Here is a 25,856-nt window from a genome sequence, read left to right on the forward strand (position 1 = left end):
TCTAAAATCTAAATTATATTTTGATTTGTTTAACACTTTTCTGTATGTATAAAATAGTGAAAATAAATAAAACCCTTGTATGAGTAGGTGCGTCCAAACTTTTGACTGGTTCTGTATATCACCCTCTTCTGGTAAAGTGATTCACAAATATATCAAGAATAGATTAATTGTAGCACACTTCTTGAGCAAAAAAAATGCTTTTTTAATGAATTTGCAAATGAATTAATTAAAAATCCTACAATGTGACTTTCTGGATTTTTTTCTCATTTTGTCTGTCATAGTTGAAGTGTACCTATGATGAAAATTACAGGCCTCTCTCATCTTTTTAAGTGGGAGAACTTGCACAATTGGTGGCTGACTAAATACTTTTTTGCCACACTGTACAGAACGGCAGGCAGTCTCGCGGTCAGGGAAGGCAGAGGTCAATAATCCAGGGTGGTGTGACAAGGTACAGAACGGTAGGCAGGCTCAGGGTCAGGGCAGACAGAATGGTCAAAACCGGGAAACCTAGAAAACAGGAACAAGAAAAAGACAGGAGCAAGGGGGAAAACGCTGGTAGGCTTCACGAACAAAACGAACTGGAACAGACAAAAAGAGAACACAGGTATAAATCCACTGGGGATAATGGGGAAGACGGGCGACACCTGGAGGGGGGTGGAGACAAGCACAAAGACAGGTGAAATAGATCAGGGTATGACACAAATAGGAACCTTTTCATAATGTTCCCTAAGGGACATTAAAATACCTTATTATATCGTTATACACGGACCAAACTGGAATCTGTACTGAACCCGGTCCTGGGGACCCCAATGGTTGCACATTTTTGTTTTTGCCCTAGCACTACACAGGTGATTCAAATCATCAACTAATCATCAACCTTTGATTATTTGAATGAGCTATGTAATGCTAGGGCAAGAAATAAAACATGCAGCCTTGGGGTCCCCAGGACCGAGTTTGGGAAATGCTGTCTTAAAGGGACCTGACGAGAACATCACCGAATGTCCTTAGGAAATCCTCAGTTTTCCTGGTTAAAACATAAATAGACTGAGTAAATATAATTAAATGAGTTGCTTGTCATACACTCTATATACTGTAGTTCCATCTCTATGGAATTGTTACATGTTGACACTGAAACTACAATCCCATTTGAGCATACACTATGGTATATTTAGAGGCTACCAGGACAAGATATTGGAGCAGTCTCCCCTGTCAAGCAAGAAGACATTTTATGGACACAAGTTTCTTTATTTCTTTCACACCTCCGAAGTCTGATAAGGTACAGATATTATCGGGATATTTAAAAAATAAAAATTGTACGAGTTTGAGGGAGGATGAGAATTTGTTTTGTTAAAACTATTGTGTTTAGTCTGAGCCTAAACAGAATCATATGATTCACTCTTGAATTCATTCACATCCATACACACTGAAGCCTTGTAAGGACTAAGAATTGTTGCATTGACCAGAGGAAGAAAAGTAACAAAAGCTATGGAGAACTCAACCCAAGTCAAGTTCTTTTATCTCTTTGGCTTGCAAGAGACATTTAACAACAAATCGGTCTATTTTACCTTGTCTCTTATCACATACCTTCTCATCATCACTGTGAATCTGACTCTGATCATAACAATCATTCAGGAGAAAGGCCTCCATGAGCCCATGTATATCTTTCTGTGTAGTTTGTGTGTCAATGGATTGTATGGAACTGCTGGTTTCTACCCCAAGTTGTTACTGGACCTTCAGTCAGATGTTCAGGTGATATCTTATGGTGGATGTTTCACTCAAGCCTATGTCATATACACATCTGTCATGTGTGAAATTTCTACTCTAACGGTGATGTCTTACGACAGGTATGTGGCAATATGCAGACCACTACTATATCATACAATTGTGACATCTTTAACTGTTAGAAAGTTACTCTTATTGTCTTGGTGTTATCCTTTATTTATATCACTAATAGCACTTATTTTAACAGTCAGACTTCCGTTGTGTGGATCTCGCATTGATAAGATCTTCTGTGACAATCCGTCTATACTGAAACATGCATGTTTACCCATTACCATCAATCAGATTTTGAACAAATGTATGATATTGGTTCATGTTTTACAGATACTTTTCATTGTATTTTCTTACTGTCAGATTGTAAGGACTTGTGTAAAGTCGTCTAAGGGAAGGATTAAGTTCACACAGACATGTGTGCCACATTTAATAACAATATTTATGTTCATCATAGTGACCCTGTTTGACAATTTGCAAGGATGGAATAATGTAAATATTACACTAAATATGCGTAATGCAATGGCCGTACAATTCCTTGTTATACCACCTGTCTTTAACCCTGTCATATATGGACTTAACCTCCAGCAGATTCGAAGGGCAGTTTTTAGAAAGTGTAATGCACATAAAATCATTGATATGAGACATTAGTTACATGATCGTACACACCAGGGAGACTTCCTGATATCAGAAGCAAGGATAAATGGCGCCTTGGTCAAGAGTAGTCTTTTCTTTCGACCAATCGATTTGTCTACATTTTAAAACATGTATTTCTCCATATCCTCATCTCACATCCTAGTTGCCTATTTATCTTACCATTTCTACCAACCTGCGTGCCAGTTAAGATTTTTATCGGGACATATTCGTGGAACATTTTCATTTAATTTATAATAGTCTTTGTATCTAAAAAGCATTGTCTGTTGTTAATCTACATTCTACAATATAAATATAAATTAAAATGATACAAATCTAAAAGGAACTTTTGGTGCCACTGTCAACTATGTAAAAATAGCCGACATAAAGCCAACACATAAAAACAATGCATCCTGCATGCAGAAAATATACTGATACAATTAAATATCCTATAAATCACATTGGCTATCCATGGCCTGTCTGCAACAAACTTGAAACACTGTATCAACTATCAACTGGGTCAGTTATTTTATGACGTTTCCACTGGATCAGAGCATTACATTTTTACCTCTCATGCCGAGTGGTTATCAAAAGAGAGAGTTGGAAATATTGTTCAAAAACTTTGTGGAACTATTGTCTTTCTTAACAGATTCTAATAACAGACTTTATTTACTTGCTGTTTGAGGTTGAGAAACATTTCTTTGAGAAGCTCCACAGCTCATCAGTGGTGGTGAGATAAGACATTCAGAAATAGTTTGGATATATATAATGGGCACATTTATAGGCCTACATTTGCACGCAGGTCAGGTAGATTAGTCGTACTTCTATATGCGTAATCAGGTGTGAGTCCTTACTTAATAAAAACATTGATAGGAGAGTTTCAAACAAAAAACTATGAACAAAATGATAAAACTCGTAAATGGAATTAAATGAACAAAAACTTGTTTCTCACAATATAGCATAGGTTGTGAGTTCTGCAATACAAATATCCACTCCGACATTGAGACGGTAAATTACCGTAACCAAATAAACATAGCAGATTAGAAATATTGTGAATTAACAGTAAATGTAGGCTCCTACTGGTGATATTTGTAATGGGGTATTGATAGAGGTGGCAAACAATGCACACAATGAAGTTATGCAAGAATGAATATGGAGGAAGAGAGCCACAATCCCCATATTCTTGAACGGTGGCCTCCCCGCAGCCTTTTCAATGGATTCATCCACAAATCAGATAGGTGTCTCGTGGTAAAAATCTATATTTTGTGACTGACTTAAAAAAAAAAGTTTTCATTACAGACCCCATTTGTCATACAGTATTCCATTCCATAAGTAACCCAGACCTTATCAAAGTTGCACAGTATACTCTTAATCTTGTAATAAATCAAATCTAGTGATACATAATTTGACATTTCTGCCATCCATTGTGACATTGTGGGAGGATGACCAACTTTCCAATTAATGCCAATGCATTTCTTAGTTGCTATACATGCTATGGTTACATAGTTTCTTATTTTAATATCAACATTTCCAAGCAAACAAAAACAGGGAAAGTGAGAATCTATAGACATTCTGAGACAAAAGAACATAGTCTGCCAGAATGTAGCCAACTCAGATGAGGCATGACAATGAATTGCTTTGGTGTACATTTATACATTATATTATCCAAGAATAGAATCAATGGTTCCATAATTGAAATGACCATTATTCCCAGATCTCAGACTGTAGCCTACCCATAAACTCAAGATGGATCTTTGTATCTATTCACTGATTGTTATAATATACTGCAAAATTCACCTGAGCTCTTTAGACTGGCCTTCCCTCGCTGTCTGATCCTGCTAAGACATGATGAGCATAGTGTTGTGTACTGACTGTGCACTATAACAGTGAAGCCTGTAGAGCTGTTTATACAGTGTCAGTGTGAAAAGTAGGGAATTATATAGGAAAACTGACAGATCAATAACGTAATATTGCTATACTGACTAATAAAAACTCACATTGCGCTCTCAAAAAACATCAGAATATCGGTCTTCCATCCTTTGGCTGCTGGTTCCATTAGATACACATGTTTTAGGTTATTAAGTATTATTAAGCATCTATGTGCTTATGAATTGGCCTCCTCAGTGTGTCTCTCAAAATAAGTGGATATTCACAACCACTTTGGAAGAAAATTCATTGTTGCATTGATGCAATAAGAATAATATGCATGTAGAAAGTATGGTTGAATGTAGGCTACACATTTAGAGTGATATGATGTGCATAAACAAGATACAAGAAATACCGAACAGAAATATCACATCACTACATTTTTAGAAATCCAAGATTAACGTATATTACATATGCATATTCTGACAAGTCGAAATTATGTATTTTTGTTTTTTACAGTTTTATGGTGGTATGAATGATTGTTTTAGAAATGGCACAAAGTAGGCTATGTATAGCTTCAGGCAGTAAATCAAATGATTTACACTTGTTATTGGACAAACCTTGAGTTGGATTGACATATTGACTAGCCAACCATTGATTGTAGCTTTGTGGGCCCTTCCCTCTCTGATGTAGTGTTATGTTTTTTTTCTACTAGCACAACAGGATGTAAAATAGTCTACTATACAGAGCTACATTGTCGACGTATCGGGTTCAACGGAAGTGCAAAATTCAATAACAGACACCTCAAACTAGTTTGAACTATTTTATTTCAGTGCCCGGGGTAGTTACCTCTGTTTTGCAACAATGTTTGTTTTGCAACAATAGTGTCACATAGCTTTCAGTTGTCCTGAATTGTTGATACACCTTAGTTTTCTCAAGATTAAGTGTAGAACTTTATATCAACTACAAATGTATCAAAATACACGTTTTACATGTAATAACAGAATATATACTATATTTAATCAATTGTTTTTCTCCCACTGTAAAATTTGTAAAATAAAAAACGTGTATCGTCCACAATATATAAATATCTTGTTCTGTATTGCAATGACAATCTTTTGTGTTCTATCTTCATAGTTGATTAATTTACAGCAGGTGAAATAATAAAGAAATACAGATCATTTCACCCCAATTTGGTGTGATATATGACTCAACATCAAATCTGCTGTGGAACAGCTCAAATGAACAAGTATAACATTTTTTAAAGTTACTACATGTGGGAAGCATGTTGTCATCGCTTTAGTTCGTCCAGATTTGGTTACATTTAGGCAAACTGCAATGATTATTGTGTAAGAATAGATTCTAATAATCTTTATAGTTGAGGTGTATATGTTAACGTACAAGATATCTGAACATGCCAATTCCCCTATTGCGTATTTGTGACAGAGCTTTTTGATGACACACAGTTCAAGACAAAGTTTAACACATTGGTTGAAATGGTCTCTATTTTTATTCTCCTAGCAGATAGATCAAGCTTGAGAAGCTAACACCACTTTACATATTCTTGACCTTATCATAATTTTCACTCTCAGGTCACAGGTCAACATAGTGTTTGTAGTATCTTTCCGGTGCAGCCAACTTCTTGTTAGGCCCAGTTCAATATTGTTGCATCATTCACATCAGACCAGTCTGAAGGGAGGCCATTAAGACTAATGCCACTGTAAACCTCCCTGGGACCAACCCTTCAATTGGCCTAACAAGAGACAAGAGACAGTAACCAAGGCCTACGTTTGTTGTTGTTTCATTCTCTCTGATCTCACAGGTAGGTGTTGCTGTAAGGTTTTCAAGGGAATTAAGAGACACAATGGACTAATGACCTGTTTTCTGAAGACTGACGGCCAAACAAATACAGTACACATGTTTTCCTGCTCAATTGACCAGCTTCTACATACCCTAAGGCATGTGGATAATGAACAGGCCTCCAAGTCGTTACTTAAAATCCCAATGTCTCTGCGTTTCTATGTGGTATACTTTTTTATGTTATATCGCAAACACACAATAATACATATAATGTTTTACCTTCCCTTGAAGAAATTCCCAGATAAATAGAGTGCATTTCAAAACACTGAAATCACAAATGAGTTGTCTTTGTAATGATTGCAATTTCCAGCAAAACTAAAACAAGTGGCCATCTGTCAAGTTGCAGGCATAATGGTATTGTGTTCCAGTCATCCCGAAGCCTAATATTAGTCAGGCCTGTGTACTTCAGGTGATCTTCAGGTATATGAAAAATAAATATTGACAAATGTAGAATTTGGCCTTTATTACTACAGCCTATTGAAACGCAATTAATAACACATTCATAAATGTCAAAAAAGACAATCCCAAAATAACGAATAACGAATAAAGTTTTGAAGTGTCAGGCATATATCTAGGAGATATAAGAAAGCTAAACTAATATTTATGTTTTTTTGGACACATATTTTAACCCCTTATTTTTGTTGGCACAAAACTACCTCCGTACTTCAATTTGTCTGTATGGGTTACCTTCAGATGAGTCCTGTGACACTGAGAAAAACAGAGAACACCATCGAGTTCATGAGAGTCTCCCCTTTCCATAGTGGGGTATTAAATGTATTTGTAGATAGCTCAAACGGTTTGGGCGGTACAGAAATAATTTGGCACATCAGAGTTTTCGACTTCAGACGAGTTCCGTGACACTTGTGGGTACATTCAAAGATATAGATTTTGCTCATCAGTGCCCCCTCAACATTTTGGGGAGGATGATGTCCCTGGCTGGATGTGTTGTGCCAATCACGAAGTCATCATGAAGTGCTTTGAGACATTAGTCAAGGACCATATTATCTCCACCCTACCTGACACCCTAGACCCACTCCAATTTGATTAGCGCCCCAACAGGGTCCACAGATGACCCTGCCCCAACCAGGTCCACAGATGACGCAATCGCAACCACACTGCACACTGCCCTAACCCATCTGGACAAGAGGAATACCTATGTGAGAATGCTGTTCATCGACTACAGCTCAGCATTTAACACCATAGTATCCTCCAAACTCGTCATCAAGCTCGAGACCCTGGGTCTCAACCCCGCCCTGTGCAACTGGGTACTGGACTTCCTGACGGTCTGCCCCCAGGTGATGAGGGTAGGTAACAACATCTCCACCCCGCTGATCATCAACACTGGGGCCCCACAAGGGTGCGTTCTGAGCCCTCTCCTGTACTCCCTGTTCACTCACGGCTGCATGGTCATGCACGCCTCCAACTCAATCATCAAATTTGCAGACAACACTACAGTGGTAGGCTTGATTACCAACAACGAAGAGACGGCTTACATGGAGGAGGTGAGGGCCCTTGGAGTGTGGTGTCAGGAAAATAAACTCACACTCAATGTCAACAAAACAAAGGAGATGATTATGGACTTCAGGAAACAGTAGAGGGAGCACCCCCCTATCTACATTGACGGGACAGTAGTGGAAAGGGTAGAAAGTTTTAAGTTCCTCGGCGTACACATCACAGACAAACTGAATTGGTTCACCCACACAGACAGCGTGGTGAAGAAGGCACAGCAGCTCCTCTTCAACCTCAGGAGGCTGAAGAAATTCAGCTTGTTACCAAAAACACTCTCAAACTTTTACAGGTGCACAATCGAGAGCATCCTGTCGGGCTGTATCACCGCCTGGTACGGCAACTGCTACGCCCACAACCGTAAGGTTCTCCAGAGGGTAGTGAGGTCTGAACAACGCATCCCTGGGGGCAAACTACCTGCCCTCCAGGACACCTACACCACCCGATGTCACAGGAAGGCCATAAAGATCATCAAGGACAACAACCACCCGAGCCACTGCCTGTTCATCCCGCTATCATCCAGAAGGCGAGGGACCGAGAGACTGAAAGCAGGGACCGAGAGACTGAAAAACAGCTTCTATCTCAAGGCCATCAGACTGTTAAACAGCCACCACTAGCATTGAGTGGCTGCTACCAACATACTGACTCCAGCCACTTTAATAATGGAAAAATTGATGTAAAAAATGTATCACTAGCCACTTTAAATAATGCCACTTAATATAATGTTTACATACCCTACATTACTCATCTCATGTGCATATATTGTAATCTATACCATCTACTGCATCTTGCAATCTTTATGTAATACATGTATCACTGGCCACTTTAAACAATGCCACTTTTATATGTTTACATACCCTACATTAGTCATCTCATATGTTTATATTTGTACTAGATTCCATCTACTGCATCTTGCCTATGCTGTTCTGTACCAACACTCATTCATATCTTTATGTACATATTCTTCATCCCTTTACACTTGTGTGTATAATGTAGTTGTTGTGAAATTGTTAGGTTAGATTACTCGTTGGTTATTACTGCATTGTCGGAACTAGAAGCACAAGCATTTCGCTACACTCGCATTAACATCTGCTAACCATGTGTATGTGACAAATAAAATGATATTTTATGACATACATTGGCTGTATGACACAGATATGTGTCATCTACTCCTATGCTTTCTGTGAATTCACCAGCTGGCATATGACAGGTATGTTGCAAGCTGTTACAATACCACTCTATCATGACTACTCTTGAAGTGTGGACTGCTTCTTTTAATGTGGCTTTTCTAATGGCTAGAAAGTAGCATTGGACTAACATCTAGGTCCCACCTCAACAACAGGCAATGAAAGTGCAGGGCGCCAAATTCAAAACAACAGAAATCTCATAATTAAAATTCCTCAAGCATACTGTACAAGTATTTTACACCATTTTAAAGATGAACTTCTCGTTAATCCAGCCACAGTGTCTGATTTCAAAAAGGCTTTATGGCGAAAGCACACCAAACGATTATGCTAGGTAAGCACCTAGTCACAGAAAAACACAGCCATTTTTCCAGCCAAAGAGAGGAGTCAAAAAAAGCAGAAATGTAGATAAAATTAACCACTAACCTTTGATGATCTTCATCAGATGACACTCATAGGACTTCATGTTACACAATACATGAATGTTTTGTTCGATAAAGTTCATATTTATATCCAAAAATCTGAGTTTACATTGGTGTGTTATGTTAAGTAGTTCCAAAACATCCAGTGATTTTGCAGAGAACTTTAGATAAACTTCTCCTTATTGCAACCGCTGTGTCATATTTCAAAAAAGCTTTACCGAAAAAGCACACCATGCGATAATCTGAGTACAGCGCTCAGACAACAAAACAGCCAAACAGATATCCACCATGTTGTGCAGTCCACAGAAGTCAGAAATAGCATTATAAATATTCACTTACCTTTGATGATCTTCATCAGAATGCACTCCCAGGAATCCCAGTTCCACAATAAATGTTTGCTTTGTTCGATAAAGTCCATAATTTATGTCCAAATACCTCCTTTTTGGAAGTATAGAATCAATCTTTAGGATGTTTTTTATCATAAATCTTCAATAATGTTCCAACCGAGAATTCCTTTGTCTGTAGAATTGCAATGGAACGCAAGCTAACTCTCACGTGAACGCGCGTGGTCAGCTCATGGCACTATGCCAGAGCCCTGACTCAATCCCCTCTCATTCGGCCCCACTTCACAGTAGAATCCTCAAACAAGGTTCTAAAGACTGTTGACATCTAGTGGAAGCCTTAGGAAGTACAATATGACCCCATAGAAACTGTGTATTCGATAGGCAATGAGTTGAAAAGCTACAAACCCCAGATTTCCCACTTCCTGGTTCGATTTTCTCTCAGGTTATTGCCTGCCATATGAGTTATGTTGTACTCAAAGACATCATTCAAACAGTTTTCGAAACTTCAGTGTTTTCTATCCAAATATACTAATAGTATGCACATATTATCAACTGGGCCTGAGTATCAGGCAGTTTACTCTGGGCACCTTATTCATCCAAGCTACTCTATACTGCCCCCAGTCCCAAAGAAGTTAAGAACACATTTGTGTTTACAATGATGGCCTAGGAACAGTGGTTTAACTGCTTTGTTCAGGGGCAGAACAACCGATTTCTACCTTGTTAGCTCTGGGATTCTAACTAGCAACCTTTCGGTTACTGGCCCAACGCACTAACCACTAGGCTACCTGCCGGGTTCATGCTGGGGTTCGTGCAGATTTGAAGTCAACGACGTTCAGAATGACACTGAAGGTATATAATAATTAATGAATTGACTGTGACTGATGTAAGAGATCTGTATATCTTTAAGAGTTCATTCGGAAAACTCATTAAATAAACTTTTCCGTGGTGCCCCAGATTACTACTTAATTCATTGTTATATGGTTATTTTAATAGCGTAATAATTAAACGTAGTTAATTGATTTGATAAAATAACAGTCAAACACATTCATGACAGCAAAGACACTGGTGCGCGTCCTTACTCAACATTGACAGGAGAGTTTCAAACAAAAAACAATGAAAAAAATTGACAATGAAATCAACCAAAACTTGGTTCTCACAAGTTTATCATAGGTTGTGAGTTCTGCAAAACACATGTCCACTCTGACATTGAGAATAGTAGATAACAGTAATAATAATATATTCAAAGCATTAACAGAAATTACTGTAACCATATAAACATTGCGGATGAGCAATTATGATAATTAACAGTAAATATAGGCAACTACTGGTGATATTTGTGATGGGGAATTGATAGACAGAGCCAACCAATGCACACAATGAAGTTATGAAACAATAAACAGCCACGAAATGGCGGGAGAGAGCGCATTCTGGAGAGAGATGTGCCTTGTGCGTCTGAGCTACAATCCCCCATATTCTTGGCATCCCTGCGTGGCATCCCTGCGGCCTCCTCAATGAGACAGGCGCATATCAGTGTCACATGTACCATGAAGAAAATATACATATTTGTGACTATTTGACAAAAAGATATTGAATGATTTCAATATAGACCCCTTTTGTCTTACAATATTCCATATGGCACTCAGAATGTGGAGGGTCACGGCCCCACCATCCCCAGTGAAAGTTGTGCCCCTGCCTATCGGCATCTTCTGTGATTTATAAATATTACAAGAATAGAGTAATTGTAGCACACATCCAGAGCAGGAAAACACATGAAGGCATCCCAAATGGCACCCTATTCCCAGTATAGTTCACTACTTTTGACCAGAGCCAAAGTATTGCACTATAAAGTTTATAGGGTGAAATTGATAGAACAAATCTGTGACTCTTAATGCAGTTAAGAACTTTCTAAAGAAGAACAACAACATGGAAAGCTACTCTTTCAATATACAGTATATTATTCCCACTGGAAGTATAGTCTTAATACTGTAAACAAATAAATTCTGTTAGTAATGCATGTGTTTACACGAATCCCAGATGTTTTTTTGTTGGTTAATAACTTGTGATAACGCATCTATGTGCATATAACCGGGCCTCCTCAGTGTATCTCAAAATAAATGTATATTCACGACCATTTCGGAAGAAAATTAATTGTTTCATTGTTGCAATAACAATAATATGAATGTAGAAAGTATGGTTGAATATAGGCTACACATTTAGAGTGATATAACATGCATAAACAAGATACAAGAAATACTGTAAAGAAAAATCACATGTGAATTTCTATTTAATTTAATTTAAACTACATTTTTTTTAACCCTAGTTTGACATACACTGCTCAAAAAAATAAAGGGAACACTTAAACAACACAATGTAACTCCAAGTCAATCACACTTCTGTGAAATCAAACTGTCCACTTAGGAAGAAACACTGACAATAAATTTCACATGCTGTTGTGCAAATGGAATAGACAACAGGTGGAAATTATAGGCAATTAGCAAGACACCCCCAATAAAGGAGTGGTTCTGTAGGTGGTGACCAGACCACTTCTCAGTTCCTATGCTTCCTGGCTGATGTTTTGGTCACTTTTGAATGCTGGCGGTGCTTTCACTCTAGTGGTAGCATGAGACGGAGTCTACAACCCACACAATGGCTCAGGTAGTGCAGCTCATCCAGGATGGGACATCAATGCGAGCTGTGGCAAGAAGGTTTGCTGTGTCTGTCAGCGTAGTGTCCAGAGCATGGATCCGCTACCAAGAGACAGGCCAGGACATCAGGAAACGTGGAGGAGGCCGTAGGAGGGCAACAACCCAGCAGCAGGACCACTACCTCCGCCTTTGTGCAAGGAGGAGCAGGAGGAGCACTGCCAGAACCTTGCAAAATGACCTCCAGCAGGCCACAAATGTGCATGTGTCTGCTCAAACGGTCAGGTCCACAGGTGGGGGTTGTGCTTACAGCCCAACACCGTGCAGGATGTTTGGCATATGCCAGAGAACACCAAGATTGGCAAATTCGCCACTGGCGCCCTGTGCTCTTCACAGATGAAAGCAGGTTCACACTGAGCACATGTGACAGTCTGGAGACGCCGTGGAGAACGTTCTGCTGCCGGCAACATCCTCAGCATGACCGGTTTGGCGGTGGGTCAGTCATAGTGTGGGGTGGCATTTCTTTGGGGGGCTGCACAGCCCTCCATGTGCTCACCAAAGGTAGCCCGATTGCCATTAGGTACCGAGATGAGATCCTCAGACCCCTTGTGAGACCATATGCTGGTGCGGTTGGCCCTGGGTTCCTCCTAATGCAAGACAAAGCTAGACCTCATGTGGCTGGAGTGTGTCAGCAGTTCCTGCAAGAGGAAGGCATTGATACTATGGACTGGCCCGCCCGTTCCCCAGACCTGAATCCAATTGAGCACATCTGGGACATCATGTCTCGCTCCATCCACCAACGCCACGTTGCACCACAGACTGTCCAGGAGTTGGCGGATGCTTTAGTACAGGTCTGGGAGGAGATCCCTCAGGAGAACATCTGCCACCTCATCAGGAGCATGCCCAGGCGTTGTAGGGAGGTCATACAGGCACGTGGAGGCCACACACACTACTGAGCCTAATTTTGACTTGTTTTAAGGACATTACATCAAAGTTGGATCAGCCTGTAGTGTGGTTTTCCACTTTCATTTTGAGTGTGACTCCAAATCCAGACCTCCATGGGTTGATAAATTCGATTTCCATTGATAAATTTTGTGTGATTTTGTTGTCAGCACATTCAACTATGTAAAGAAAAAAGTATTTAATAAGAATATTTCATTCATTCAGATCTAGGATGTGTTATTTTAGTGTTCCCTTTATTTTTTTGAGGAGTGTACATCCACAGGGACACCTCCAATTGACTCAAATTATGTAAATTAGACTATCAGAAGATTCTAAAGCCATGACATAATTTTCTTGAATTTTACAAGCTGTTTAAAGGCACAGTCAACTTAGTGTATGTAAACTTCTGACCCACTGTAATTGTGATACAGTGAATTATAAGTTAAATTATCTGTAAACAATTGTTGGAAAAATGACTTATGTCATGGACAAAGTAGAGGTCCTAACCAACTTGCCAAAACTATAGTTTGTGGAGTGGTTGAAAAACTAGTTTTAACGACTCCAGCCTAAGTGTATGTAAACTTCCGACTTCTGTATGTACAGATCCTTGCGACATGGAGCTGTGCATTATCATGCTGAAACATGAGGTGTGGCGGCGGATAAATGGCATGACAATGAGATCTCATCATGGTATCTCTGTGCATTAAATTTGGCATTGATAAAATACAATTCTGTTCGTGGCCATAGCTTATGCCTGTCCATACCATAACTTCACTTTCACCATGGGGAACTCTGTTCGACATCTGCAAACACCTCACCCACATGACGCCAAACACGCTGTCTGCAATCTGCCCGGTACAGTTGAAACTGGGATTCGTCCGTGAAGAGCAGACTTCTCCAGCATGCCAGTGGCCATCGAAGATGAGCATTTGCCCACTGAAGTCAGTTACGACGCTAAACTGCAGCCAGGTAAGACCCTGGTGAGCACTACGAGCACGCAGAGGAGCTCTCCTGAGACGTTTTCTGACAGTTTGTGCAAAAATGGTTTAAACCTGCAGTTTCATCAGCTTTCCGGGTGGATGGTCTCAGACGATCCCGCAGGTGAAGTAGCCGGATGTGGAGGTCCTGGGCTGGCATGGTTACACGTAGTCTTGGAGTTGTGAGGTTAGTTGTACGCACTGCTAAATTCTCTAATACAGTGATGGTAGATGGTAGAGAAATTAACATTCAATTATCTGACAACAGCTCTGGTCAGCATGCCTATTGCTCATTCCCTCAAAACTTGAAACATCTGTGGCGTTGTGTTGTGTGACAACACTGCACATTTTAGAGTGGTCTTTTATTGTTCCCAGCACAAGGTGCACCTGCATAATGATCAGTTCCTTGATATGCCACACCTGTCAGGTGGATGGATTATATTGGCAAGTGAGAAATGCTCACTAACAGGGATGTAAACAAATTTGGCCACAAAATTTGTATGGAATATTTCTAGGATATTTTATTTCAGCTCCTGAAACATGGGACCAACATATTACATGTTACATATATATTGTTGTTCAGTATATTTTAAAGTAAAAAATCAGAGTCTCAGCATCACTCTGTTATCAGGGGGAATTGCCCTGTACCAATCCACGCCACTTGTCAGTCAGCATGGCTCAGTATTGAACAGAATGCTGTCATTTCATGCCCAACCCACCTTGTGGAGAGCTATCCTATAATAGGTTTTAATTTCATCCTTTAGCTTCACTACTCATATTGTTTAGCAATGACTATCAAATTCATTCAGTTTAGAACTATCTTTCCAACCAATAGAAAGCAGCTGGTCATCATCTTCTCTTCTTGACAAATGTCCTATGCACAATGCCTTTATATAGCGTCAAAGAAATTAGAGGAACTCTCAGTACAACTAAGGATTTAGTTACGGGGTGATGTCATGGTTACCTGCAAGAAGTGCTTTGCAAAGAGGAGAGCCAAGGTAATTTACTTGGAACAGAATGGACTCCTGTATCTCATGTCTCTGACTGCTGATCAGAGAACAACTTCACCACCACGTATTCGTGACAGTGGACTTGCATGGTAAAATGGATGGAGATAGAGAAAAGGTTTAAGATAGTACTCGTTTATCTTAACTGCACAAAAACTGACACAGTAAAAGTTATCAAAATCGTTATTTCAATCAGATTGTATCTCAAAGTATGTGGTTAGCGGTTTACAATATTGGTAATTATTTGGTTCGAGCCTGACCTCTCTTGGTCCCCTCTTCTTAATCACTGACCTCTTCCCCAGTGATGGACTTCCCTGTCTGTTCTCATCCTGCCTCTCCCCCCCTCTTCTGCCACGCAGTCATACTAGTCTTCCAAGTCCTCCTCCTCTACTAAACCGCTCCTTGGCTCTTAGTTTAACCAAAGACAGTATTGAAAACGAAACCACACTGGCTTTGGTTAAACCCTTATGGTTAAATGTTAGCATCCTAGCTAGCTGACATTAACCTAGCTTTCCTCATCAATAACCTGCTTTAATAACAGAAGATAATATTGAAATCATAGTTGATGAGCTAGCTAGTTGGTCAGCTAGTTGCTCTATTGAAAAACTATTGAACTTACCTCTCCTCCATCGTTCACCTTTCACGTTCCCCTTTCTTCTCTCTGGTCAAAAATCCAGTTTGAGAGCAGTCAAGCCGTGATTGGTCCAAATAACCTGACCAATTGCGTTTCAGTAAACTGCTACAGGTTATGTTCATTGACTAGAATTTCCCCCTGTTATAAAATTATAGTAAGGTGGAAAATTTGTGGGAGAAAAGATATCATTTTGTGAGACGCAGCACATTTGTGAGAGTGCATCATTTCTGAGTCCTGACATGTAGTAAGTATTTCTTCCAGCCCACAAAATTCTCTGCTCTCAATTGATTTTTTACTGCATACGGTTATTCTGTTGTGCTCGCTTAGGCTTCGATCACACCAACTGCGTCATTGCATTTTGGTACACCAGAATTACATTCATTTTCAATGAAATGCTGCATTTGCCTTGCAGAGGCAGTTGCAGTGCCTGTCTGTCATGTATTGTCATATTATGTCTTGTTCCTGTTCTTTCTCTTCACTCCGTCTCCCTCTGCTGGTCGTATTAGGTTACCTTCTCTTCATCTCCTTCCCCCAGCTGTTCCTCATCCTCTCTAACTACCTCGTTCACCCTTTTCCCACCTGTTCCCTTTTTCCCTCTGATTAGGTCTCTATTTCTCTCTCTGTTCCTGCTTCTGTCTTTGTCAGATTCTCGTTTGAGTTTCTCATGCCAGAACCAAACTATCGTCTCGTTTGCTTCACCCTTGTCCCGTCCTGTCGGAATCTGCCTGTTCATCTGATGCTACGTGTGATCAGGTACCTCTGTCCTCTACAACCCGCGCCTACCCAGAGAGACCAGCAGTCTGTCGCCGCTAACCCTGCTATTCTCCTCTGCTGCTAAGAAGGGGACTCTTCTGTAAATATCAGAGGACTTTATGATTTATTTGTCGCCCTCTCTGCGGGTTGTCTATTTTGTCAATCTATACATCTGAAGAGGATCTATGTCTTCCCTGTGTTTTGAAATTAAAGGACTCTGTTTTTGTTAAACCGCTTTTGGGTCCTCACTCACCTGCATAACACTGTCGGTGTGATCGAAGCATTAAAGTCACACTCACAAGCTCTCAAGTTTAATTTGAACACCGGACTGGCTTCATCCTCTCTCAACTCAAGTGTTTGCTCACGCAATGATGTTTCATCTTGCTTGTGCACACCATCTCACGCCCGTTGTACTTTGAATCAGATTTGACACCATAGTAGTCAGTGTGTTGAATTGGCCCCAAACATTATGCTTTTCTATTCAGGACATACAGTGCTTTCTGTAATTATTCAGCCCCCTTGACTTTTTTCAAATGTTGTTACAATACAGCCTTATTCTAAAATTAAATTGTTTTTTCCCTCATCAATCTACACACAATACCCCATAATGACAAAGCAAAAACAGGTTCTTAGATTTTTTGCATATACTGTATATAAAAAAACAGAAATATCACATTTACATAGGTATTCAGACCCTTTACTCAGTACATTGTTGAAGCACTTTGTTGAAGCAGCGATTACAGCCTGGAATCTTCTTATGACGCCACTGCTATTTTCAGGTCTCTCCAGAGATGTTCAATCGGGTTAAAGTCGGGGCTCTGGCTGTGTCACTCAAGGACATTCAGAGACTTGTCCCAAAGCGACTCCTGCGTTTTCTTGGCTGTGTGCTTAGGGTCATTGTCCTGTTGGAAGGTGAACCTTTGCCCCAGTCTGAGGTCCTGAGCACTCTGGAGCAGGTTTTTATTATGGATCTCTCTGTACTTTGCTCCGTTCATCTTTCCCTCGATCCTAACTATTCTCCCAGTCCCTGCCAGTGAAAAACATCCCTACAGCATGATGTTGCCACCACCACGCTTCACCATAGGGATGGTGCCAGGTTTTCTCCAAACATGCGCTAGCATTCAGGTCAAAGAATTAAATCCTGCTTTCATCAGACCAGAGAATCTTGTTTCTCTTGGTCTGTGTCCTTTAGGTGCGTTTTGGCAAACTCGAAGCAGGCTGTCATGTGCCTTGTACTGAGGAGTGGCTTCCGACTGGCCAGTCTACCATAAAGGCCTGATTGGTGGAGTGCTGCAGAGATGGTTGTCCTTCTGGAAGTTTCTCCATCTCCACAGTGGAACTCTGGAGCTCTGTCAAGCGTGACCATCCCACGATTGCTCAGTTTGGCCAGGCGGTTAACTCAACTTATGAGTTGTCGTGGTGGTTCCAAACTTCTTGAATTCATAAGCTGACATATGGAGTTGCTTTAAGATGGTCATACCATGGATCATTTAGCTATTTGATTTTGAATGATATTACCCCTTTAGGTATCAAAAATATATAAAAGAATGATTTGATAAAATATTGAATTTGGCCTTCAGTACCCAAATCCCATAGAAACACATTCATAAATGGAAAAAAGAGAGTCTAAAAATATATCATAAGGAATAAGATTTTGAAGTGTCTGTCCTGTATCTAGGAGATATAAGAAAGCCCTTTTTGGGGTAGGCACAAAACCGCTTCCATTCATTTTTAAACCCAGTTCCGGTGACGCTAAAACAGAAGTTGGCACATCGATTGTACCGACTTCAGACGAGTCCACTGACACTCGTGGGTGTAACGGGGTGAGTGACTGGTTGCCGGGTGTCAGGCGCAGGAGAGCAGAGATGGGTGATAACAGGAGAACTTTAATATACACCCTGGCCCAAAGGCACAGGCAAGGCAGCACAAAGCACAACCACGGTAACATGAACATGATTAAACAAAACAAACAAACCTAGGTTAGAAGACCGGTGACGTCGACTGCCGAACGCCGCCCAAACAAGGAGAGGGGACCGACTTCGGAAGTCGTGACAGTACACCCCCCTTGACACGCGGCTCCAGCAGCGCTCCAACACCGGCCTCAGGGACGACCCGGGGGCGAGGTGCAGGGCGATCCGGACGAAGACGGTGGAACTCCCGCAGCATAGAAGGGTCCAAAGCGTCCTCCACTGGGACCCAGCATCTCTCCTCCGGACCGTGCCCCTCCCAGTCCATGAGGTACTGAAGGCCCCTCACCCGACACCTCGAATCCAGTATGGAGCGAACAGAGTACGCCGGATCCCTCTCGATGTCCAGAGGGGGTGGAGGAACCTCTCGCACCTCAGACTCTTGGAGCGGGCCAGCCACCACCGGCCTGAGGAGAGACAGGCACATGGAACGAGGGGTTAATACAGTAATCGGGGGGAAGCTGTAACTGGTAACTAACTTCGTTCAGTTTCCTCAGGACTTTAAATGGCCCCACAAACCGCGGCCCCAGCATCCGGCAAGGCAGGCGGATGGGCAGGTTTGGTCGAGAGCCAGACCCGTCCCGGTGCAAACACCGGGCCTCACTGCGGTGACGGTCTGCGCTGGCCTTCAGATCTGATAGCTTTGCCTGCTCAGCATACAGTATTTGGATGTCACATACTTCTTCTACAGTGTAAATTACCATGCTAGAGGGTCCCCACACATATTTTATTTTCACAGGATTGGCCACTTACACAGCCTGTCCAATAACATAACATTAAGGATGTCTATTCTTCTGATGTGCTGTACTATCCTACCAATCTACTATTTTTATTTAGGAATGTCACTCTGGCCATGTGTAACAGTGTTGCTTCCGTCCCTCACCTTGCCCCAACCTGGGCTTTAACCAGGGACTCTCTGAACACATCGACAACTGAAATGAACTGTCTAAATTTTGTGTTTAGCGTACTTTACATGTAATAAATGTATTATTTTTGCCTTTGAATGTAATCAGTAATATTTTAAGGAACTGAGCCGATCTTTCAACTTACTCTTGAAAGTTGTAATAGTAGAATGCACAAGGTGCAATTTCGAAATTGGGTAATGCATCAGCAGTTTTCTGCTTGTCATGTCAGTCATTGCAGACCTTATAGAGCTATTTAACTGTTTAGGTTTTTTAGCCCATTGAGTTTGTTGTAATGTTTGAGTCACCAGATATTACATGAACATGCATAAGACATGTTCCCCAATGATGAAGGGAAGCCTGAGTGAAAATTTTGGGGAACCACCACTCTACTGTTTAACCTCTTAAGTCGACCCTCTACTTTTTTGAACATTCTGTTAAAAATCGCGCAACATTTCAGCGCCCTGCTACTCATGCCAGGAATATAGTATATGCATTTGCTTAGTCTGTGTGGATAGAAAACACTCAGACGTTTAAAAAACTGGTTAAATCACTGCTGTGGCTTTACCAGAACGGCATTTACATCGAAAAGCACAGGAAAAACTGATCACTGAAAATGGGAAAATATATCCATGCGCTACTTGAACCCATTGATAAACGTGAACCACAATTAATTGACTGAGGTTGCAGTACCTCCAGCTTCCACACGGTGTCTAGAGTCTTGTCATTTCCCTTCGAGTTTTTTTTGGTCAAACACATACAGGACACCGTATCTCCTCCGGTCTAGGACCGGATATTTTCGTTGAGTTCCTAGCCGGACATTTTTCCAGACGGACAGCTAATGATCTTTACATCGCCTCCTGATGAATTTTATCGCTTATTAACGTTTACTAATACCTAAAGTTGCATTACAAACGTATTTCGAAGTGTTTTGTGAAAGTTTATCGCCGACTTTTTGAATTTAAAAAAAAAAAAAAAAATGACGTTACGTTTTGAAACAATGTTTTTTTCGTTTATCACACAGTCTACATATAACGATATCTAGGCTTTATATGGACCGATTTAATCGAAATAAAGACCCAAATAGTGTTTATGGACATCTAGGAGTGCCAACAAAGAAGATGGTGAAAGGTAATGAATGTTTTCTATTTTATTGTGCGGTTTGTGTAACGCCGAAAATGCTAATTATTTTGTTTACGTCCCCTGTGGGTCTTTTGGGGTGTTGCATGCTATCAGATAATAGCTTCTCATGCTTTCGCCGAAAAGCATTTTAAAAATCTGACTTGTTGCCTGGATTCACAACGAGTGTAGCTTTAATTCGATACCCTGCATGTGTATTTTTAATGAACTTTTGAGTTTTAACTAATACTATTAGCATTTAGCGTAGCGCATTGCATTTCCAGAGCTCTAGTTGGGACGCAAGCGTCCCGAGTAGAAGCAACAGGATAACAATATTATGAAACCTAAAATAATGAATGGCTGGTTGTATTATTTTTGCATGGACGTCATCCCTATCTCCCCCTGAGTTTGCCACTGCAATTTTGTGGTAATGTTATAGACAGAGTGTATTGTGACAACTACTCGGTAGTCAAGCTTGCCTGTTCAAATATTACACGAAAATATAACATGGGGTCTTGTTTTAACTGTGATTTCTTTGGCTTGTACTATATTTCCTAACATATACTCATATGTAAGAATTCTATACATTTTTTAAGTGTTGTAAAGAGACCAAACAGAAAGTGTTTAAGGATCGGACCCTTTTTTCAATCTTCACGACCTAAAATGACCCAAATCTAACTGTCTATAGCTCAGTACCAGAAGCAAGGATATGCATATTATAGATACCATTTGAAAGAAAACACTTTGAACTTTTTGGAAATGTGAAATTAATGTAGGAGAATATAACACATTAGATCTGTTAAAAGATAATACTGTCACTCCCTGACCTTAGAGATTTTTATGTCTCTATTTTTGGTTTGGTCAGGGTGTGATTTGGGTGGCGTTCTTTTTCTATGTTTTTGTATTTCTTTGTTTTGGCCGGGTATGGTTCTCAATCAGGGACAGCTGTCTATCATTGTTTCTGATTGGGAACCATATTTAGGTAGCTTTTAACGTGGTTTTTGTGGGTAGTTGTTAGCCAACTCCTGTGCTTACCGGAAGCAACGTGGTGCTAGTCAGGCACCGTGTTATGCGGTGAAGCGCACGGTGTCTCCAGTGCGTGCTCATAGCCCGGAGCGCTATATGCCAGCCCCCGCAAGTGCCATGCGAGAGTGGGCATCCAGCCAGAGCGGATTGTGCCAGCTCAGCGCGTTTGGTCTCCGGTGCGCCTTTTCGGCCCAGGGTATCCTGCGCCGGCTCTGCATACTGTGTCTCCGGGGGAGCTGGGAGGTTCAGTTCGCCCTATGCCTGCGCTCTGCCCGTGCCGGGCGAATGTGGCATTGAACCTACGGGAGAGGTGCGAGTGTTAACCTGTTGCGGAGCAATCCCGTATCCGGGATCATAATTATAGCCTCAAGCTCATTACCATAACGCAACGTTAACTATTCATGAAAATCGCAAATGAAATGAAATAAATATTGGCTCTCAAGCTTAGCCTTTTGTTAACAACACTGTCATCTCAGATTTTCAAAATATGCTTTTCAACCATAGCAAAACAAGCATTTGTGTAAGTGTATTGATAGCTAGCATAGCATTAAGCCTAGCATTCAGCAGGCAACATTTTCACAAAAACAAGAAAAGCATTCAAATAAAATCATTTTACCTTTGAAGAACCGGATGTTTTCAATGAGGAGACTCTCAGTTAGATAGCAAATGTTCAGTTTTTCCAAAAATATTAATTTGTAAGTCGCTCTGGATAAGAGCGTCTGCTAAATGACTTAAATGTAATGTAATGTAAATGATTTGTGTAGGAGAAATCGCTCCGTTTTATTCATCACGTTTGGCTAAGAAAACCCCCAAAAAATTCAGTCATCAAAATGCCAAACTTTTTTCCAAATTAACTCCATAATATCGACAGAAACATGGCAAACGTTGTTTAGAATCAATCCTCAAGGTGTTTTTCACATATCTATTCGATGATAAGTCATTCGTGGCAGTTTGGTTTCTCCTCTGAATCACATGGAAAAATACATGCAGCTGGAGATTACGCACCAATTTCGACGGAGGACACCAGGCGGACACCTGGTAAATGTAGTCTCTTATGGTCAATCTTCCAATGATATGCCTACAAATACGTCACAATGCTCTAGACACCTTGGGGAAACGACAGAAAGTGTAGGCCCATTCACAGCAATATAAGGAGACATTGGCCATAAGCCACGTACCAGGCTGTCTCTGTGTCTCCTCCTCCAGGCGCCCTTCAGTCCGGAGCGTCAGAGGTGCCCTTCGGTCCGGAGCGTCCAGGCGCGCCCTTCGGTCGGGAGCTTCCCACAGGCGCCCTTCGGTCCGGGCGTCCGCGGCGCCCTTCAGTCCGGAGCGTCAGAGGCGCCCTTCCCGGTCCGGGCGTCCAGAGGTGCCCTTCGGTCGGAGCGTCAGAGGCGCCCTTCGGTCGGAGCGTCAGAGGCGCCCTGGTCCGGAGCGTCAGAGGCGCCCCTTCGGTCGGAGCGTCCAGAGCGCCCTTCTGTCCGGGCTTCCAGAGGCGCCCTTCGGTCGGAGCTTCCAGCGACGTCCTCCAGTCCGGGGCTCTCTCGAGGGTCCCCAGTCCCGGGACGGCGGCGAGGGTCCCTGCTCTAGGCACCACCTAAGTGGGCCAAGCCAGAGGTGGAGGGGGTCCCTCAAGTCCCTCACCAGAGCCGCCACCGCGGAGAAATGCCCACCCAGGCCCTCCCCTACAACCTTTTGGAGGGGGGGTACTGTCATGCCCTGACCTTAGAGCTTTTTATGTCTCTATTTTGGTTTGGTCAGGCTGTGATTTGATTGGTATTCTATGTCCTTTTTCTATGTTTTTGTATTTCTTTGCTTTGGCCGGTATGATTCTCAATCAGGGACAGCTGTCTGTTGTTGTCTCTGATTGGGAACCATACTAGCTAGTAGCTTTTGCCCACATGGTTTTGTGGGTAGTTGTTTTCTGTATGGTTTAGTTTCCTTACAGAACTGTTCGTTTCCTCTTAGTTATTTTTGTTCAAGTGTTTAATAAAATATCATAAACACGTACCACGCCTGCGCTTTGGTCCAGTCATTTACAGGAAGAGGATCGTGACAAATGCAAACAAAAAATATGCGTCTTCTTTTTTCATTATCTTTGAAATGCAAGAGAAAGGCCATACATTAAGATAGGAGACTACGTGTAATTTCGATCTTCCACATATACATTTATTAATTTACTTTCTAATAATGTCTACCACTTTTCAATCCTATTATGTAAAGTTTGGGGTCACTAGAAATGGCCTTGTTTTTTGAAAGACAAGCACATTTTTTGTCTATTAAAATAACATAAAATTGATCATAAATACAGTGTAGACATTGTTAATGTTGTAAATGACTATTGTAGCTGGAAACGGCAGATTTTTATGGAATATCTACATGGGTGTACAGAGGCCCATTATCAGCAAACATCACTCTTGTGTTCCAATGGCACGTTATGTTAGCTAATCCAAGTTTATAATTTTAAAAGGCTAATTGATCATCAGAAAACCCTTTTGAAATTATGTTAGCACAGCTGAAAACTGTTGTTCTGATTAGAGAGGCAATAAAACTGGCCTTCTTTAGACTAGTTGAGAATCTGGAGCATCAGCATTTGTTGGTTTTTGATTATAGGCTCAAATGGCCAGAAACAAAGAACTTTCTTCTGACACTCGTCAGTCTATTCTTGTTCTGAGAAATTAAGGCTATTCCATGCGAGAAATTGCCAAGAAACTGAAGATCTCGTACAACGCTGTAATACTCCTTCACAGAACAGTGCATACTGGCTCTAACTAGAATAGAAAGGAGTGGGAGGCCACGGTGCAGAACTGAGCAAGAGGACAAGTACATTAGAGTGTATAATTTGAGAAACAGATGTCTCACAAGTCCTCAGCTGGCAGCTTCATTAAACCACTGCTTTTAATCAGGGCAAGGTGTCTGGTAATATGTCCGAATATAAACAATGCAGCTATTCCCTCCGCAAGGCTATTAAACAAGCTAAGCGTCAGTACAGAGACAAAGTGGAATCTCAATTCAATGGCTCAGACACAAGAGGCATGTGGCAGGGTCTACAGTCAATCACGGACTACAAGAAGAAACCCAGCCCAGTCACGGACCAGGATGTCTTGCTCCCAGGCAGACTAAATAACTTTTTTGCCCGCTTTGAGGACAATACAGTGCCACTGACACGGCCTGCAATGAAAACATGCGGTCTCTCCTTCACTGCAGCCGAGGTGAGTAAGACATTTAAACGTGTTAACCCTCGCAAGGCTGCAGGCCCAGACGGCATCCCCAGCCGCGCCCTCAGAGCATGCAGACCAGCTGGCGGTGTGTTTACGGACATATTCAATCAATCCCTATACCAGTCTGCTGTTCCCACATGCTTCAAGAGGGCCACCATTGTTCCTGTTCCCAAAGCTAAGGTAACTAAGCTAAACGACTACCGCCCGTAGCACTCACTTCCGTCATCATGAAGTGCTTTGAGAGACTAGTCAAGGACCATATCACCTCCACCCTACCTGACACCTAGACCCACTCCAATTTGCTTACCGCCCAAATAGGTCCACAGACGATGCAATCTCAACCACACTGCACACTGCCCTAACCCACCTGGACAAGAGGAATACCTATGTGAGAATGCTGTTCATCGACTACAGCTCGGCATTCAACACCATAGTACCCTCCAAGCTCGTCATCAAGCTCGAGACCCTGGGTCTCGACCCCCTGTGCAACTGGGTACTGGACTTCCTGACGGGCCGCCCCCTTTTTGTCACCAAAAGCACTCACAAACTTCTACAGATGCACAATCGAGAGCATCCTGGCGGGCTGTACCACCGCCTGGTACGGCAACTGCTCCGCCCTCAACCGTAAGGCTCTCCAGAGGGTAGTGAGGTCTGCACAACGCATCACCGGGGGCAAACTACCTGCCCTCCAGGACACCTACACCACCCGATGTTACAGGAAGGCCATAAAGATCATCAAGGACATCAACCACCCGAACCCTGCCTGTTCACCCCGCTATCATCCAGAAGGCGAGGTCAGTACAGGTGCATCAAAGCTGGGACCGAGAGACTGAAAAACAGCTTCTATCTCAAGGCCATCAGACTGTTAAACAGCCACCACTAACATTGAGTGGCTGCTGCCAACACACTGTCATTGACACTGACCCAACTCCAGCCACTTTAATAATGGGAATTGATGGGAAATGATGTAAATATATCACTAGCCACTTTAAACAATGCTACCTTATATAATGTTACTTACCCTACATTATTCATCTCATATGCATATGTATATACTGTACTCTAGATCATCGACTGCATCCTT

General features: G+C 41.6%; 1 protein-coding gene across 1 annotated transcript; it reads left to right on the forward strand.

Annotated features, from left to right (window-relative positions):
- Positions 1 to 1,830: 1,830 nt before the first annotated feature.
- On the forward strand, positions 1,831 to 8,842 carry LOC135573878 (olfactory receptor 2G6-like). Its single transcript, XM_065024072.1, has 4 exons — positions 1,831 to 2,334; positions 6,211 to 6,227; positions 7,928 to 8,082; positions 8,832 to 8,842. The coding sequence occupies exons 1-4, from the start codon at positions 1,831 to 1,833 to the stop codon at positions 8,840 to 8,842; spliced, it is 687 nt and encodes a 228-aa protein (XP_064880144.1).
- The last annotated feature ends 17,014 nt before the right edge of the window (positions 8,843 to 25,856 follow it).

This window comes from Oncorhynchus nerka, linkage group LG11 (assembly GCF_034236695.1).
Source record: "Oncorhynchus nerka isolate Pitt River linkage group LG11, Oner_Uvic_2.0, whole genome shotgun sequence".
Taxonomy (NCBI): Eukaryota; Metazoa; Chordata; class Actinopteri; order Salmoniformes; family Salmonidae; genus Oncorhynchus; species Oncorhynchus nerka.